Source organism: Beta vulgaris, chromosome 4, assembly GCF_026745355.1.
Source record: "Beta vulgaris subsp. vulgaris cultivar EL10 chromosome 4, EL10.2, whole genome shotgun sequence".
NCBI lineage: Eukaryota > Viridiplantae > Streptophyta > Magnoliopsida > Caryophyllales > Amaranthaceae > Beta > Beta vulgaris.
Genome location: NC_079205.1, coordinates 62,013,509 through 62,031,381, shown reverse-complemented (window position 1 = coordinate 62,031,381; position 17,873 = coordinate 62,013,509). Strand labels below are relative to the sequence as shown.

Here is a 17,873-nt window from a genome sequence, read left to right as displayed (position 1 = left end):
CAATGCAAATTCATGGGAAGTTATACTTCCCAACTTCAACCAAACGAGCCCTAAGTTTTTTATAAGATACATGATTATGATATGTTTGAGATTAAGTTTTTAACCAGTTTATATACTATTGTTTGTACTCCCACCGTAACGTATTATTAGCAACATTTGTTGTTATTTGTAAGAGGTAAAATATTCAATTGTTGCTAGTAATGCGTTACGGAGAGAGTAATATATTATAATCAAATTCGAGGAAATGAAAAGTGATATCAAATAATTAAATTTGAGGTTGTAATTCAACTAAAGATAGCATTCCCTTCACTAAACATAATCTTACATCGTTGATCATGAAACACCCCCCCCCCCTTCTTGCGATAGCCACCAATGGTGACCACTACTTCATCTCAGGCAACCCCATGTAATAGGAGAGATATAGAGAAAAATTATTGCCTAAAAAAAAGTATAACATCTATCTTGTTACAACCATTTTGAAAAAATATAACCCCTATTTTGTCGCGGAAGAAGTATGTATATTCATTACTACTACCATCATCTACCAAACAGGCGGGGTCGGATCAAACCAGCCAAACCAACAGCCAGAGATAGTCGTCTCGTTTGGACTAACTAACCAAATAAAGAAAATTCAATACATAGAGTATGAACATGATGAATGGCCGAACCCAAGAAACATCTTTATTAGTAATATTATTGACATTAATATATTACCTTTCATGGCTCATATTAACCAAAAAGTAGTCAATTGTTTCATCAATAGTACGTACTAATTGTATTGGAATTAAGCATACAAAGAAAATCTCCAAGGTTTTTTTACACAAATAAACGATACATGGCATTAATATTTACAATACAAAGATATGGTGTACTTAACAAGATGAGAGCACAAATATGAAGTGTTGCATACACTAAAATGTAAGATAAACCATTCTACTTATTAAAATACTACATAAATCATTACAGATGTTCCTTTTTTTTCGCTTACTCTCAGGTCATGTTTTTCAAACTTTCATACAAAACAATGATATTGATATACATACAATACAGGCTACCAATTCTACATAGTCCAGAACCACAAGAAACGGACTGGAGGAAATGAAAGAGAAACTCATCCGTGATTCCGCGACCAAAAAGCACTAAAGAACACAAAACTCGCTAAATTGACGAAAGATCGAAAGCAGTGATGACTTAAAAAGAGTATCATAAAAAATTACAGGAGAACTATATGCAAAGTAAAAGAATGTACAAATAATAAACACCGAGCTTATCTCTCTTCGATTTTTCTGGCTGAGCATGGTGACAAGGTCAGCTCCATGACGGCGAAGATGGTCTGTACAAATAGTCTTGGGAGGTTGCGACCCCGTAATTTAAATCAAGGTTGTGCAGCTGCTCCATCAGTTGAGATCGCCGCTCCTTGAAAAAGTCAAGCCGGGTTGTTAACTCTACTAATGTGGACGATGCTGCTGATGGGTGTCTTGGAAAATCCAATGCCTGCAACACATAATAGCAAAGAGAATGATGAAACCTATGCCAGTAAACAATCTTAAGCCCATTCACTTCAACTTCAAAACCAAAAATCAGTAAAAATATGTTTTGATAGGTAAAACTAGATTATAATCAATAAAAATCATTTTTAATAAGCAAAAGCAGTTTTAACTAACAGAAATAAAAAAAAATTGCATAAGCAAAGCACGAGAGATTATGCAAAAACCGAGTTAAATTATTAAAAATAAGTTTTAATCAACAAAAATTAGCTTCAATCAGTACAAAAAAGTTGCAACCAGTAAAAATCGGTTAAAGCAGTTGAAACATTTTCAGTTCGGTTCAGTTCAGCAAGAATCAGGTAAAGTGAACGGGCCTGAGCTCGATAAATAGAACATTCCAAAACAGGAAAGGGGAGGGCGGGGTTTAAGGAGATGAAAGGAATCTAATAGAAACATGATAAAATATCGGATAAAACACATAAATCAAAGGAAACTGGCATAATCAACAAGCAGAAGATGACCCATTTTCAACAAGAGGAACCAGGTATTTGCGACTTCAAGCAGTACAACAGAAGTCTTACCTCTGTTACTCTGGAAGTGGATGTCCCGGAGGCAGAATCAACACCACCAAACTCATCAAAAGGTTTGCTGGCAGATGGTTCATTGCTTTTCGAATCATTCGAGCTAGTTGGCTCCAGGAACTGCTTACGAGGCTGCCGGCTGCTGCTTCCAGCAGCTAATGTTTGTCCCTTGATGTGACTCCACTCTGGAAGCAGTGAACCCTCCTAAAGCATAACACGCAAGACAAGTCTTATAAAGAGCAAATCATATGTTCTTCTTCTTCCCCAATGAACTACATTCTAGAACCAAAGCCAAACAAGTGCAAGGAGTGCCCCTAGGCTAATTGTGGGTGCTTTTTCAGGATGAGCGACAAAAGCTACAAAGCACTGAAGACAAACTTAACCAGCTTAGAAAAACCTTTTTATCTTTTACAAAGTAGTAAAGACCATCTATCAACGATTTCTTAGATTTATCCAATATTTCAAGACTGTATCTGAAAAGACTGGAATTTATATAAGCTACCATGCTTGCGTGTCCATCATTTGAGTCTCCAACAATTACTCCAATAGTTACATATTCAACTTGACCTATGGATGGATACGCAAGCATTATATTTCATAATTTCTTTCATTCGTACATTCAAGTTAGTGGTGTGATGACCTATGGATGAATATGCAAGCATTATATTTCATAATTTCTTTCATTCATACATTCAAATTAGTGGTGCGATAACCAACCACTTACAAAAGATAAGGCCAGCAAACTCGTCCAATTTTTAATTACCATATAATGGCCCAAAAACACCTATTTGCCTTCCCTCCCTCTCATGAAAGTAAGGCCTAATTCCTATTGGAAAGGGTATAGCTGACTAAGCTGAGGGTACATAAAGCATAGAAATAAAAGAGTTAATATGAGATAAATAGAAGCAAGAGAAAAACAAAACAAAGAGGGAATAAGAAGAGACAAACTTTTACAGTTCCAATAAAGGATCATGTCTGAGAGTATATACCTCATTTCTCTGTTTCCTTTCAATATTGCAGAAGGCAAGGGTACTATCAAAGTCTTGCTGAAGAAATCTCCTGCACATAGCATGAATAAAGTGAGATTTCCGCTTGCAAGGTATTGACAGCAAGTCAATCAGCATCTCATCCAAGATTCCAAAATCTTAACAAATCAATCTTCAAATCAGTAAGTAACATACTAACAACAGACCACTGGCACAGACCCACAAGATCAAAATATGCTCCAGCCTTTACTTTTGTCCCCACTAAACCTAAATCCAAAGTTTATATGGTGATGCAAATGCTGGCAACATGTCCAGTTGACCAAAATGCAAGGTGAAACCTGACATGAACATCGACCACCCTCTCTAAAGAGAGAGAAGCAACAAGGAGGAAAACAGCTAGCAGCTATCTGACACATCTTGCAGAGGCATACAATTTAGAAAATCATTGTATTATTAAGAATATTAACAGCAGAGACCTTGACGTAAATTAAAACTATAACTGTCTTAAACTACCTAAAATTGTTCATTTGTCGCACCCACAGATTGCCTCTGCTTTTTTTTTTTCTTATTTTAATTTTAGCTCTCCGTGACCAGAATCTAAAGTTAGGCAAATGGGACTCTAATTGGCTTCGTTAATCTATAGTGGACTCAGTTTGGATATAACTGAATACGTTAATATTTTTCACTCTTAACTAATATTATCATGAGCTTCCAGAATTTAAATGAACTGCGGGCTCAAACTAATTACCAAAAAGCAGTTAGTGCTGCTAATCCAAGAAGCAAAAGTGATGAGCAATTAATGAAACAAATCAGCAAGATACTCTAGTCTCATACCTGTCACATGCATCAGATAGCGAACCAAACTGATGCTGCCGTTGCTGATTGAGTTGATGGTGCAATTCAGCCACCTTTTGCTTCAATCGAGCCACATCTGCCTCAGCAAGAGCAATCTCCTCAAGCTCCGCCCTTGTCTTCAGATTTAGCACATTATAATTTTATTAAGTCCAAGATATAACGCACAAGCAATGGAAGGTTGAGAAGACAGTGATATGTGGACAGATCTAATATACACACCTTAGAATCCATACCACGTGAACTAGAGATTTGCCCAGAGGACATGCTTAAACCAACTTCCAATGCAGCTCTAAGGTCTCTTTCAGCTTGTAGCTGCTCTTGCAGTCTTTGTACCTAGAATTAAATAACTTCCATAAGATAGTGGCTAACACTTTCTTCAAAATATGAATATCACAGCATAACACTAATTGACGGTGTAACGTTTTTACTTTTGGCACTATTCATAAACTAATTTGCACTGCAATATTTAACTAACACATAAAAACAACTTTCAAAATTTAAACTGTTATCGGATTTATCTCAACTAATATTTTCAAATTATTAATTTTTCATAATTTTACTAATAGATAACTAAAGATATTATTGGTCAAGTTGCAATGGCAAATATGCATGTCGAATTTCTTCAATTAGAAAAGACAAAAGGGAAGTATATTCTTATTGTTCCAACAATACAGAGTAAGGTTTTTTTCTTTTTAGATGATACAAAGTAAGGTGGTTACTTCAAGAGAGGAACAGTCCAAAATATAGATCAACAAACCAAATAACCAATTACCATGAGAGGTGAGATCGCTCTAGCAATAAAGTGCCCATATCAGAAAAAGTAGCCACTTCACAAGAAAAAATTGTAGGACGTACATATTTGGGATGTATTTATTTAGCCAATAAATATGGGGAATATGGATTAGACAAATTGTAGAGCAGCATGAATAGGAGACATACATCTTGTTCAAGCGCTAAGCGACGCTCATGCAAGGCTTGTTTCCTTCTCTCCAAGCTAGCTTGTAATATTGCATTTCCCCTTGCCTGTAAGAAATGAACATAAAATTGTTTCAGCAACTACTAATTATATTCAGCAGGGAAAACTGTATCAAACATATTTATATTTCAATCAACCTCTTTTGCGATTCGGTGTCGCAAGTCATTCTTTGTTATTTCGAGTCTCTGGATTGCAAGTCTGTCACCAAAACACAAGAAGTCAAGAACTCAAAGTAGAATTAAAGCTAACAATATAAAGCAACAGCAGCAAAATTTCAACCAAGAGCTGCAGGATCAGGATCAGAATAAGACACATTTGCAAACAAGCATGATTCTTACTCCTCTACAACTGTTGAATAAGTTGCAACCAAACCCCCTTTTCCTGTAACCTAGAACTCCTAATACTACAAAGGGGTGAGAGGCAGATACAAAGAAAAGTGGGAGCTCTTACTCTTCCTCTCCTGAAGAATCAACCGACTCCATAGATGGTGTTTTACGAACCTGAAAAAGAAAAAGAAAAATGATTATTTAAACAAATATAAACTACATGACACCAGTTCATAGAAATTTACCAAAATAAACACCCCCTTCAAGAGTAAGAACTAAAAGCCTAATATTATGCATCAATGAAGGATGAAGCAATTCAAGCACATACATACAAGCAGTACAGAGATAGGCAAGATTGATGAACGTAGTACAACTAAAATAAAATAATTAAACTAAAACCTAAAGCTTTTGACAGCTCGTATGCAATACGGTATATAGCTGCTTGCCAGTTATGTGATCCCAATTGTGCAATTCTACATGTCTATCCTACATAGACATGCGTCAGGAAAAAATATAGAAATCACAGAATGTTTCATGTGGACTTCATACAATATTGTAATCAGCTGACAAGAGATTGAAAGTCTCCATATCAGTGAACAGAATTCATGAAAAAACGAAAGAAATAAATCCATTGAGGAAAAAATTTAAGCAAAAGTGTAAAAACTACAGCCCAACAACATCAGAAATTAATGTCGTATAAGGGACAGTCATATACATCTGATCTCATCGTATTGAAACATTTCTTAAGATTTCAGCTCTATTAGGAACAAGAGTGCATAAAGGGAAGCTAAAGGAAGGAAGGAAGGCAGAGCTTACAGCACTTCTACTCCAAAATGTTGACCGCTTAACACCGGAACCTGAGAATTTATTAGTTGGTTTTTCACCATTTAATTCAGGACCTGGTAGCGGAGGTCCTGGATCCATCGATGACAATATCTCCCCCATTGAACGATAAGATTCCCCAGCTGTTACCTTGGGACTGTCCGTACCATTCGTGGAGCTTTCTGTCACTTTTACTGCTTTGTTTAGTTCACTCACATCAGCATTAGAATCTCGTAACGTTTGTGTATCTGAACGAGGTTTAGAGTTGACAGACGACGCATTATTGGCTCTGGAAGATCCATCAGAATCATCAGCTCCGAAAGCTTGAACCTGAATATCAGTAAAGAAACCAAGTACAGTGAACCCATATAGACTTCTTGTTAACGAAACTCCTGCTTAAGCACCCAGATCTGATCTAGGCATTTAAAGCAGCTTCTCCACATAGGAGGGTAAGCAATAGGTTAGTGCCATTGTAAATATTTCAGCATATAAATATTGAGACTGCAGCTTGCATGCTTGGGTGCACTGGGTTGATGTTTTTTCTGTGCATGAGAACATTTACATTTGCATGCATATTTGCAGTTATAAATTTATAATCAGATAAAGTTGAAAAATAATGTACATTAGTGGATTAATGACACATAGATATTAGCAAGTTTTATTCCTAAACTGGTTGCATATCTTATGAACTACTTCAGTTTTCCTAGTTTCTTGGTTGTTCATTCACAGAGTCGAACAAATAGACGGGAGAATGGATTGAGAGAAACCTTGTAGTCATAAAGGTCACTGTCACCATAGCCACTGCTTTCACTCAGTTTACCACTGAGTACACGTTCCTGGTCGTCATCTGTTTCTTGATCTGCTTCATTTTCACCATTATGATACCCATTTTCTTTCACATCCAGATTTTCGTCATCTGTCGAGTCATCGCTCCCGCTATTTTCAATCCGAGAGTCGGCTGAAATTGAGCATCTTTGTAAACTATCATCCTGAAAGAGAAATTGACGGATTCGATAAGGAGGAACTAGTGATTGACTAACAGAACAGCTAAACGAAAATGCATTAGAAGCAAAGGATAATTGGATACATGTCTAGTCCAGAACTCCAGATAAGATGAATACGTGTCATGTACTCAAAGGAGAACTAAAAAGGCAGATGCTAAGCGCGCCCTCTAATAACTTAATAGTACTCATGTCCCACTTAATTTACTTCCTTAAACTTTGTGCACAATAGGTGTTGCAATTAATAAGGGACGGAGGAGTACCTAGTTGGCTACGTGTAGGGCTCAGGCTCCCTGCCTATCCCAGGCTATATACTATCACTAACCCACCCACCCAGTGAGAAATGAGAATTGGAACCTGGTCCCAGGGAGGGTAAAATGAGAGAGTTATCAACTCCTCTCTTCCTGATTCGCCCCCCAAATAAAAAATCAAAAAGAAAGCAGAGATGGGATGGATTAAACACTTGATAGTTGACAGTATACAATGGATTTCCAAATGGAACTGTAGAAAAGGTCACTCCACCAGGGCATGACCTCCGATTTGCAAAAACTCATGCTCTTATCTTACTAAGACTCAACAGCAATCAAAAAACACAATTAGATTCCACAGACAGAACACGTGCAAGTACACTATAGATCTAAATTTTGCTACCATTTAGCTCAGATTAAAGGACTTAATATATAGATAAAAACAGTTACATTAAATCTCATGATGGACTATTGTGAACGAATAAGGCAGCCAAAGCGCTGAGGCTCCAGAGATCCAAAATAGAAATAGAAGTAGAAGAGAAATTCAGAGACACCCAGACGACCCCCAAAGCCACCAAAAACAAAAAGAACGTGAGAGAGGAGTGCTCCTCTTCCAGATGATAGATCGGCTCCCCTTCCAAATATAACTCTGGAGTAAGTTGGTGTTCAACAACAGTTTGTAACCCATTTGTTCATGAAACATGACAATTGAACCAAGATTTTCCCTTGACAACAGCAAAGTATACAGAATGAGTATTAAGTTTCTCTGAACAAAGATTAGTGTATTTGCGCATCTAGCCAGAAATCCTCAAGGAATTCCATTTCTTAAACATGAGAATGCATGTTCTACTAAAAAAAGTTATACATTCTTAAAAATTATAATGAAATGATCCAATAGCAAAAGACAGCATATGAACCACAGAGTAATTGTATTAGGAGTAAGTTCAAAAGCCAAAGAGAAAATGAAGTACACTGACATAACAAAAAAAAACTATTCACCAGTCACCAAGAGCTGTACATAACTTTTCATCTGATTATGCTATTTCTCGACTTTATGAATGCATCAAAACAAATAACAAAGTAAAAGCGACTTACATCAAAAACATTCTCATACTCCTCCAGAAGAGTTGCAATAATAGCCTGAGCATTATTAGCAGCATTTGCTGCAGCCAGAAGCTGGGCTGAATTATCACCATTCATATCAAAATCGTCATCCAACTCACACTCGCCCGCTAAAAGAGGGCGTAGAAGTAAAGGTGCCATGCAAGCAGCAACAGCAGACGGGGTCATCCGATTAGCAGAAGAATGAGAGGCAATTGTGTGCATCATTTTCAAAATTCTGTAAAAAGAGAGATGACAAATAGACAAGTAAAAAATATAATAAAGATCAGAAGGAAGGTCATAACAAAATCTTCTCAAAGATTTACGAAGCAAAATGCTTCATAATTCACGCAACTTGCTAACTTTTCAGAGAAACAACCAACAACTCACAGTAAAGTGTCTCTAGTCTCAAAATATCATTGCACTCCTTACTCTTAACAAAGGCTCGGAAAATGGCTTGAAAAATGGCACATCACTTGGAAATGGCTGTTATATAAGCAGAAATAATGGCACAGCACTCAAACATCCTCTTCTATTAAAGACCATTTCAGTGGAGGCCCCATAATGGCAGGAGGATGCAACTGTACGAAATCATGCAATTTCTTCCATCTTTTCCAACATAAAGGTTCCTAAATATAATTATACCCTCCACATCAAATTAAAACCAGAAAACAAATCACCATCAACAGAACAGAAGGAGATGACAGTATACGACAGCTAGGTCGGGGCCTCCATGCATAAATTAAGAACAAGTATCCATTAATCTAGCTCAAGATACGTTGATGACAGAAGATGAAGATGATACCAAAATCCTTCAAATAATTTACCACAAGCCCAGATTGTGAAGCACAAGCAGCAAGATTACAATTCCCCAATTTGAACCAGATACTGTTCAAGCAACAATTCTCGGCAAACATGTGAATGACATAATTCTTTTCTTGGCCAGTCCATTGTTTCTGGTCAGTGCAGTTTCTCCTCTCACATAAGCCAAGTAATCCATATACATTGTTCTGACCATACAGCCATACTTATGCCAAAGACAATTAATTCTACAAATCATGGACACATTTACAAAAGGCACCAAGTTTAAAAGGAAACTAAGAAAAGACGACTGGCAGGCGGCAGCAGCAATGTGTAACATCTCAGAGAAACAAAATTTGGTGATGTGAAGTATCTCACAGTCAAGCTTGTTTTATGATAGGAAAAAGGGAAACTGTCGTGATAAAAGCAACATACTGTAAGGAGTTATACAACATATAGATCCTCCATATTCCTGGACGAAGAATATGCTTTTTAGGCAAGGTACTCCAGAAGTCATATCACCCCCTATTTATCTCTCCTAAAGTTTCTCTCATTCTCTGACAAAATAGTTATACTATTTTATACTTATTTATCAACTTACTATTATTAGATTTGTCAAGTTTAATTGTTTTCAACACTCCCCCTTAACAACAGTCATACAAATATTTAACAAAGTATATACTGTTACATCAAACGCCCTCAACTCCTAAAGTAACAGCAGGTTTCAGAGGAATACAAATAAGGAAATATTGATCTAAAAATACCTTTGCAACAATCTACGATTTGGTTCTGGAAATGTCTCCAGTATTGCTGATCGCATAGCGTTTACCCGTGCTTCCTTACGGTCAATTTCTGATAAGAGCAAAGCGGAGAAGAAACAATATTCATTACCATTACTAGCACAAAAGGTGAGAAGACACATTAACCATACTAACTGCTACTTCCTCTGTTTTTCTATAATTGCACCATTTGAATTATTACACTGTTCACACATTTATTTGATCTTTCTTATGTGAATTATAAGTAAGAAAAAATATAGCCATCATATCGGATCTTGTTAGATTCGTCTCGATATATAATTTCAAAGTATTTATCTCTATAACTATTACAAAATAATAATCAAAGATATTGATGGTTTAAATTATACATAGATATGCATGAAAGGTAAATGATGCAATTATTAAAATAAAATAAACGGAAGAAGTATTTGCTAACACTGTATCATAGCAAATCTCATACTTGAAAAGGAAAGGGGGGAGAATCCACATATATATATTGAACAGAGGGTGCAACACTCAAAACATTTAAGCATAACAAAAAGAAACTCAAATGATACCAGATATCAAGTATTCCCAACAATCATTATATCAAAATAAACAATCAGATAAAAGGGGGAAAATAACCACCCCCGGAAGCTAAGAAATCAACAACCCAGACTACGAGTATTTTGACAGATATAAGCAATCACTAGCAAAGTATACAGGGCACTAAACTCCTACTCTTTTGTCCTTCTAGTAAAGTTTCAGCTCACATAAGTGCAGCTTGTTTTACAATTGAAGTTTAATTTCAGTTCAGCCCAAATAAGTTAGAAACTTAGAACACCGCGAATTAATTCAATATCAGTACAAACCTAATAAGGCTGATCCAGTAAAACTGAGTATAAAAAAAATTTTAAGTGAAAAGAACAGAGCCTATCTGAGAGACACAGCTGTTCTATGTTTGCAATGAAAACTCAAAGGGCTTCACAAAGTAAGAAGGTTTCTTTAGTCCAAAGAGATTAAGCACAAATTTAAGTTGACTATAGAATGAAACATTATCCAAAAAAAAACAGTAAAAAAATTGAATCATTAAGTGAGGCCCAAAAAACTTGGAGAGTGTTCAATCTAGAACACACACACACATTTTTGGCAGTAGTACTTGTATTATATTTACAAACATCCCAAGATTTTCATTCTACAAAACAACAAGATCAACATACTGCACGCTAAACTTACTGTAAGCCTCAAGCAACGCAGTGCAGCAAGATGCTGGAACAGGAGAAGAAGGAAGCTCGCGAAGAACATGCTGCATATTCAACATTCATGAGTTAACTATGAGCCATATCACATTTCTAAGGAGCTTATATCAAGGAGAATTTTTAAAATACCTTCACACAGTCACCAATAACATGAGCATCCTCATTGGGGTCAAATTCATTATTGCCTGAAAAGGAATATATACTACCACATTTAAAAGAGAGACAAGAAGCTAATATAATTTATAAGCCCTAAATATGTACCTTGTTCATAATCTTGAACTCTGCGCTCCACCTCTTCAACATCTGCTGACTGTCGTAAAATTCCTTCCACTTTAATTCCTGCAACAAAATAGAATATCATAAAATAAAGCCACCACCGCAGCACTACTAGTGAATTCTGTAAGCAATAAAAACACGAGACGAGATGTGCCTTCTATAATTCTATCGGTCAAATACTAACATTATTAGCTTCATATATATCGGAATCCACGATCCACCACTATTGTGTTTGGAGTATGAATATTAATGATGTAAAGTCTATTATGACTTCAAAATTACAGGGAAAAATCAATCGTAGGGATTAGATTTTAACAAGAAAAAGCAATTCACATTGATGCCATACAGCACTGCGGAATTTATTAAGGGAAGTTGAAAATTGAAATAAAAAATTCAAAGTTCGAAGCAGACGGGAGATGGGAGATGAAATGAGATAAAGTGGCAAAGATCTAACAAAGCCTTCCTAACTCACAACAAGTGTGCCTGTCAGCTCCAGGATGGCAGAACCTTAGTCTATTCTTTTTTCTTTTTTTCTTCTGAAAACTCACCATAAGTTTCAAGATATCGAAGAGCTTTTTCCAAAAAGGAGGGTCCACCATCTATATCTTCCAAAGCAAGCAAGATTGGCCGTCCAACAACCAGAGATTTAACAGGACGCTTATCCCGCCCTGAAAAAGTCAGCAGATATTTTTCGCATCAGAAGGAGAACCACCATCTTGAAGAAATTTATCTCACAAAGAGAGGAATCAAAGAAGCAATCCAATTGCAAGAAATAAAATTAACAAATACACACATTGATTAAAAGATCCATCAATGCCATCACTTGTATCATTTCGAAATATGCCATTATGACCCATCACAAGGGCAGCACTCGGTGCCTGCGCAAGAGCTTGCTCCAAGGCTGTCTTCCATTCATATAAGTCCTCCGATGTCTCAGCCTAAATAATTATCAAAGGCCAAAAAACAGATTAACTAATAGCAATTAAACTTTTAGTAATATGTACGTAAAAGAAAGACTTTTAACCATAATCACAAATGTCACACTGTCAAGGGCCAAAATTATACCTTAAGCGTAAATGCGCGGCCATCACGTCCATCAGGGAAAAGCACTGTCAGCAACTTTTTGTCTTCTCTTACAACAACGCTGCAAAAGAAGAACCTTAGACAAGGCAAGATCATGACTCACGAGAACACTAAACAAAGAAACAAGGAAAAAGAGGCACATACCTTCCAGAATTATTTAAATCAATGCCACCCAACGTCAAATTCACTTCTCCACCTCTTTGAGGAAGAGCACTCTGAACAACAGCCACAATAAAATAACTATTAATTCACAAAGTTCACTGAAAAAAAGATGAATTTTATACACTTGTATAAAACTCATAGTGTAAAATAGTAATTTAGGATACTTAAATAAAAAAAACGGATATTCACTATAAGTTAACATAAATGGACTAAATGATGAGAGAGAGGTCGAACGGATTGGGTGGGTGAATGAATAGTATCCTTTTATATTGGAGGAGAAAAGAGGGCTACAACCAAAATCAGGTAAAGGGAATGGATGGTACTCCAGTCTACAAGACCCAAAATGAAGCATGATGTTGCACAATGAGTAGAGGAAAGAAAGGTTAGCTGTTTTTCAGCATGAGACCATCAAATAACGCATGCATCAACTATAGTAATTGTCTGATATCAGAATTCAAACACACGAACCATCTACTACACAAATCCCTAAAAGGATTCCATACAGGTCTCATCAAGGATATGAAATATAAGGAATATCCTTAGGCCTTTAGATAAACACACCATGAAATGAAACCGGTATCTTTTAGCCATTCCATCCAAACGCAAAAATAAAAGGCGTGTGAATAACATTCCCTCTGATGCTGGGAAATTTCGTTTTGCTAATTTGAATCTTAGATGGAACAAAAAATGTGGGAGTCGATAATTAAACACAACACATTCTGGAAATTTAAGTCACCCCTTCCCATAATTTATAGCTGGGCAGACAACTAAAAGCTACATGATATAGGTTAAAAATAAAGGAAACCAACAAATTATGAGATTTTCCATCGAACGCAATTACTTCTTCCATTCTCATAAGGGGACATTATTGTTCATTCAGATATTATAAGTGAAAAATAAGGAAAACAATCAGTCCATTTGATAGTCTAAGCCTTGACTACAACTGCTCAAAACAGTCTAGCATAAAGTGTCTTCATCTGGATACACTATTACCGTACTGTACTACCTAAAAAAGAACTGAGCTACTGTTTGCTCATCCAAGATCCAACCAGTGGCAAAGGCTTACTCAATAACATTTAAATCAACAATGGCCCCATATGCTATAGAATCCACTGATTTTTGTATGATTGGTCACAAAAAACAACAAACAAGGAAAGAGAAATGTTTGAATTATTACAGTTGATAACAAATGCATGAGGAGATGTAGTTGACAAGTATTAAAGAGCTATTTGAGACTTACAGGATCATTTTTAAAGAACACTAAAGACGTGCGTGTCAGAATGAACCAACGTTTCTTCCAAGATTTCCAGCCCAATCCTGCAGCAATACAAGGATATCTAAGATCAGACTTTTGCCCCTGCCACCTTTTTAATACAGGTTACCAGAACCTCAAGGCACTTAATTGAGAGAAATAATGATCAAAGAATTGTAAATGCAAACCACTGAATATTGTATCCTTCAAACATCTAGCCAAATGCAAAAAAATAAAACAATAAAAAAAAAAAATGATTCCAGATTTATATGCATTAAAAACATGTAAAGGCTTGGTTTATCTTAGAACCAAATCATAAAAATATTATTTCAAAACTACGATGATCTCTTAGAGGCCATGAGATAGTCCATAGGTGCAATCAATCTACTGAACCAGATGGGAAAACATTTCACACGCTAGAAAGAATACATCAAGAAAGGAGATGATTTACCGACCTTTAGACGAGATGAAAAGTGGTCCACTCTTAAAAACCTGTCAGAAATTTACACATATCAGAACCTTATACAGATACTGTCCAATAGAATCCAGAAAGAAATTTCAACAAACAGCTAAAAGCAGACAAAGAACAGAAAACTTTTCTACCAGAATTAACTCTTCTCTTTCACTGAATCAGCGAAAGATAAGCATACGTAGAGAAAGAGGGAGAGAGAATCCACATATCCAATCATCCCCCTAAAGGTGTGCTTCTAAAAGAGCATTCATGCCATGCCAGTTCCAGAGCTCAAAGGTGGTGAAATCAGCCAGTATGAGTTTCCTTTCCACTTCAGAGATTAAATTATATAGTAGTAGATTTCATTAAGGACTTCCTAGTGGCCACTTTCCCCTCTTTCACACTCAATTTTACTGCAGCCACGACGGGTTTAGTTAATTTTCCACCCTTTTGAAGAGCAAGTTCAACATTATCCATGGTCATGCCTAAGGACATAAAGTATTTCAAGAAATATGTGATCCATACTTGCACATCCTATGCCCACCTAGAGGAATCCTATGTCCACCTAGAGGAATCCTATGCCCACCTAGAGAGCTGCCGGCAGTTCAATGATCTATTTACAGCATGAGTGATCCAAAGAAATTAAGCAAGATGAGATCATCCTGCATGTTTTTGAAACTTATACACACACAGATATAACCGAACATTTTAAGTATACATCTCTCAGAACGCATTTGAAACATATAACACACTGATATAACCAAACATTTTAAGTATACATCTCTCAAAAGGCATCCAAAAGGATCAAACAACATCTTTCTCTTTATTTTGTAAGTATGTATTGTAGAATTTGTAATCATAGGTTAAAAGCCACAAATATTCAAGCATTTCCTGATAGTTAATAATATCACAAGCTTTTTGAGTCCGTGTATCTTGAGCCAACCATTACTAGTTATTTATAAAAGTTATATCCCTGATCCTGCTGCTTTCTGCTTCTTCAGATCTGCCACCACTACTGCTAGGAACCAGAGGTGGGTGCAATGGCACCATGAATCATCCATGCGTCGCACTCTGGCACCACCACTGTCTCACATCTAGCCAAATATTTTTTACTTTTTCTTTTTTGCATATTGAATTTATTGTAATTAAGTTATATTGGTCAATTCTAAGTTTAGGTCTTAATTGGTTCTTATTTGGTTAGATGGCTTATATGGTTGATTTTTTTGTTTGTTAATTGAAATTTGAAAATGAAAGTATGAGACTAGAGCTTGGTTTACTAATCAGATTAATAAGCTTCATTGATTGTTGAATTATTCAACTGATGATTTTTTTATATAAATTGACTATTAGTGATTGATTTTTGTTTGATAAGTTGTGTGTTGTTTTCAAGTGTCCATTTTGTGAAGCTTGCGTAACTGATTTGATGATTCTTATTGTTTATCGCTAGTATAAATTTTATAGGAAATTATGAATAATAAACCTGAATCAGAAAAAAAAATTGAGACTCCTAAAAATAACTACAATGCTCCTTCAACCTATCACTCGCGGTACTAGGTATGGCCTCTAACATGCCTGAGCCTAACCTATGACACTCCTTAAAGCCAATATTCAACCACCTCACATATAATTTGATGCAAAAATATTCTTGTATTGTCTCAAAAAGAAATTTCATTTAATCCCAAGCCCCCAAAAAAAGAGAAAAATAACTCCTCCAACAAGAAAATGGTCATCCAATTCCAACATCACTTAAATATTTCGGCGAGTAGTTCGGATTTGAGCTGATCACATAGCACATTTTGTTAACAATTGGCACCATATATTAATCAATCAGTCAATAACAGCACACTAAATTAACCAAACTAATCTATTGTTAATCATGCAGGCCAAATCCTAAACCTACAACATACACCTATTCAAACTTCGGCGTATATCCGAAAAATCTACACATTTCTTTCTCACCTACCATAAAAGATCACACACAACACAACAAATACTAACAAATTACAAAACATAGTATTAATATCGCACAAATCATCAAAAATTCATAACAATGTATCAATGTAGTATCCAATAATCACCAGATTAGTCACTAAATACCAAATCAAACCCTAAACTTAAACCTAACAATTCCGAAACTTCCACTTCAGTTAAACCAGTTCAAATTTAAAATTAAAATTCAATAAAAAAAAAAAGTAAATTCAAAAAAACGCACCGTATTAGAAGGACCAAGTCTAGGACGTTCAAATGCCGCAAGAGAAGCCGCCATTAACGCACATCGAGAAGCTATAATTAGACTCAGCAATTTTATACCAAAAACAACACTTAAACACTTAACAATCACAGTAAAACCACCGAGTCACTCACTGAGTCCACTCGGGGTAAATCGGCGACGAATCGGAGAGATCGGAGATGAAGAAAAAGGAGAGAGAAAATTGAAATGGGGAAAAAATTAGGGTTTTTGAGAGCAAAAAAATGGAGGAGAGAGAAAAAAAAAATAAAGAGAAGAGATGATGATGGTGGTGGAGAGAAGCCAAAAGCACCCAACTGTCCAACTAAAGCTTAGCAGCAAATACAAAAACAAAAACAAAAACCCACAAAAAAAATAAAAGTAATTTAAATTTTAAAAAAATACTCTAAATTTTTTACCTTTTTTTTTGTTGTTTTATGGGTTTTTTATATTTTATTGGGAATAATAAAGTGTTATTTTTGCAAGATTAGGTAGAAAAACAAAAACCCAAGAAAATAATTAAATTTAAAAAATTACTCTTATTTTTTTACCTTTTTTGTTGTTTTATGGGTTTTTTTATATTTTTTGGGAATAATGGAGTGTTATTTTTTTTGCAAGATTAGGTAGAAAAACAAAAACCCAAGAAAATAATTTAATTTAAAAAATTACTCTTATTTTTTAAATTTTTTTGTTGTTTTATGGGTTTTTTTAATATTTTTTGGGGGGGGATAATGGAGTGTTATTTTTGCAAGATTAGGTAGAGTAGAGTGTAAATGTGTAATAGTGGTTGTAGTAGTAAAATGGTAAGTGTATAAATCACATTTTCATACTACTTTTTGGGAATAAGTTATGGGATGTGGGGGAGAAGGAGGTAGTGTATGTTGAATGTTGATGTGTGTTTGAGTCTTTGTCAAGTATGGTCAACTGACCACTACTTCTCAACTAAATAAGGATTTAGTAAAAGGTGTTTTGGGTGTGTTATTATTGATTAGGATTTAAATGGTGCTTTAGTGCACTAATAACGAATTATGGTTTATGCCTTATGGGGGATGGATAGAAGAAAGAGTTGGAGGTGACCTCGCATTTGTGTTTGGGTTCGTGTTCAGGTCAGGCTCGCTTATGAGGGTAGTTTGAAGGTGCGGCCGCCTAGGGTCCAGCGTAGGAGAGGGCCCAAAAAAAAATAAAAAAAAAAAGTAATTTCAGAAAATATACTAATTGACA

General features: G+C 35.7%; 1 protein-coding gene across 1 annotated transcript; it reads right to left on the bottom strand.

The window, feature by feature from the left end:
* Positions 1–919: 919 nt before the first annotated feature.
* Positions 920–16,963, bottom strand: LOC104890090 (rho GTPase-activating protein 7). The gene is made up of 22 exons (XM_010675460.4): positions 16,638–16,963; positions 14,430–14,466; positions 13,963–14,039; positions 12,705–12,775; positions 12,543–12,621; positions 12,271–12,415; positions 12,026–12,145; positions 11,463–11,540; positions 11,331–11,386; positions 11,179–11,248; positions 9,949–10,036; positions 8,378–8,621; positions 6,801–7,022; positions 6,028–6,363; positions 5,336–5,385; positions 5,023–5,083; positions 4,849–4,932; positions 4,129–4,242; positions 3,889–4,025; positions 3,058–3,127; positions 2,069–2,272; positions 920–1,494 (listed from the first exon to the last, which is right to left on the bottom strand). Exons 1-22 carry the CDS (start codon positions 16,689–16,691, stop codon positions 1,309–1,311), a joined length of 2,583 nt encoding a protein of 860 aa, XP_010673762.2. The 5' UTR covers positions 16,692–16,963; the 3' UTR covers positions 920–1,308.
* Between the last annotated feature and the right edge of the window lie 910 nt (positions 16,964–17,873).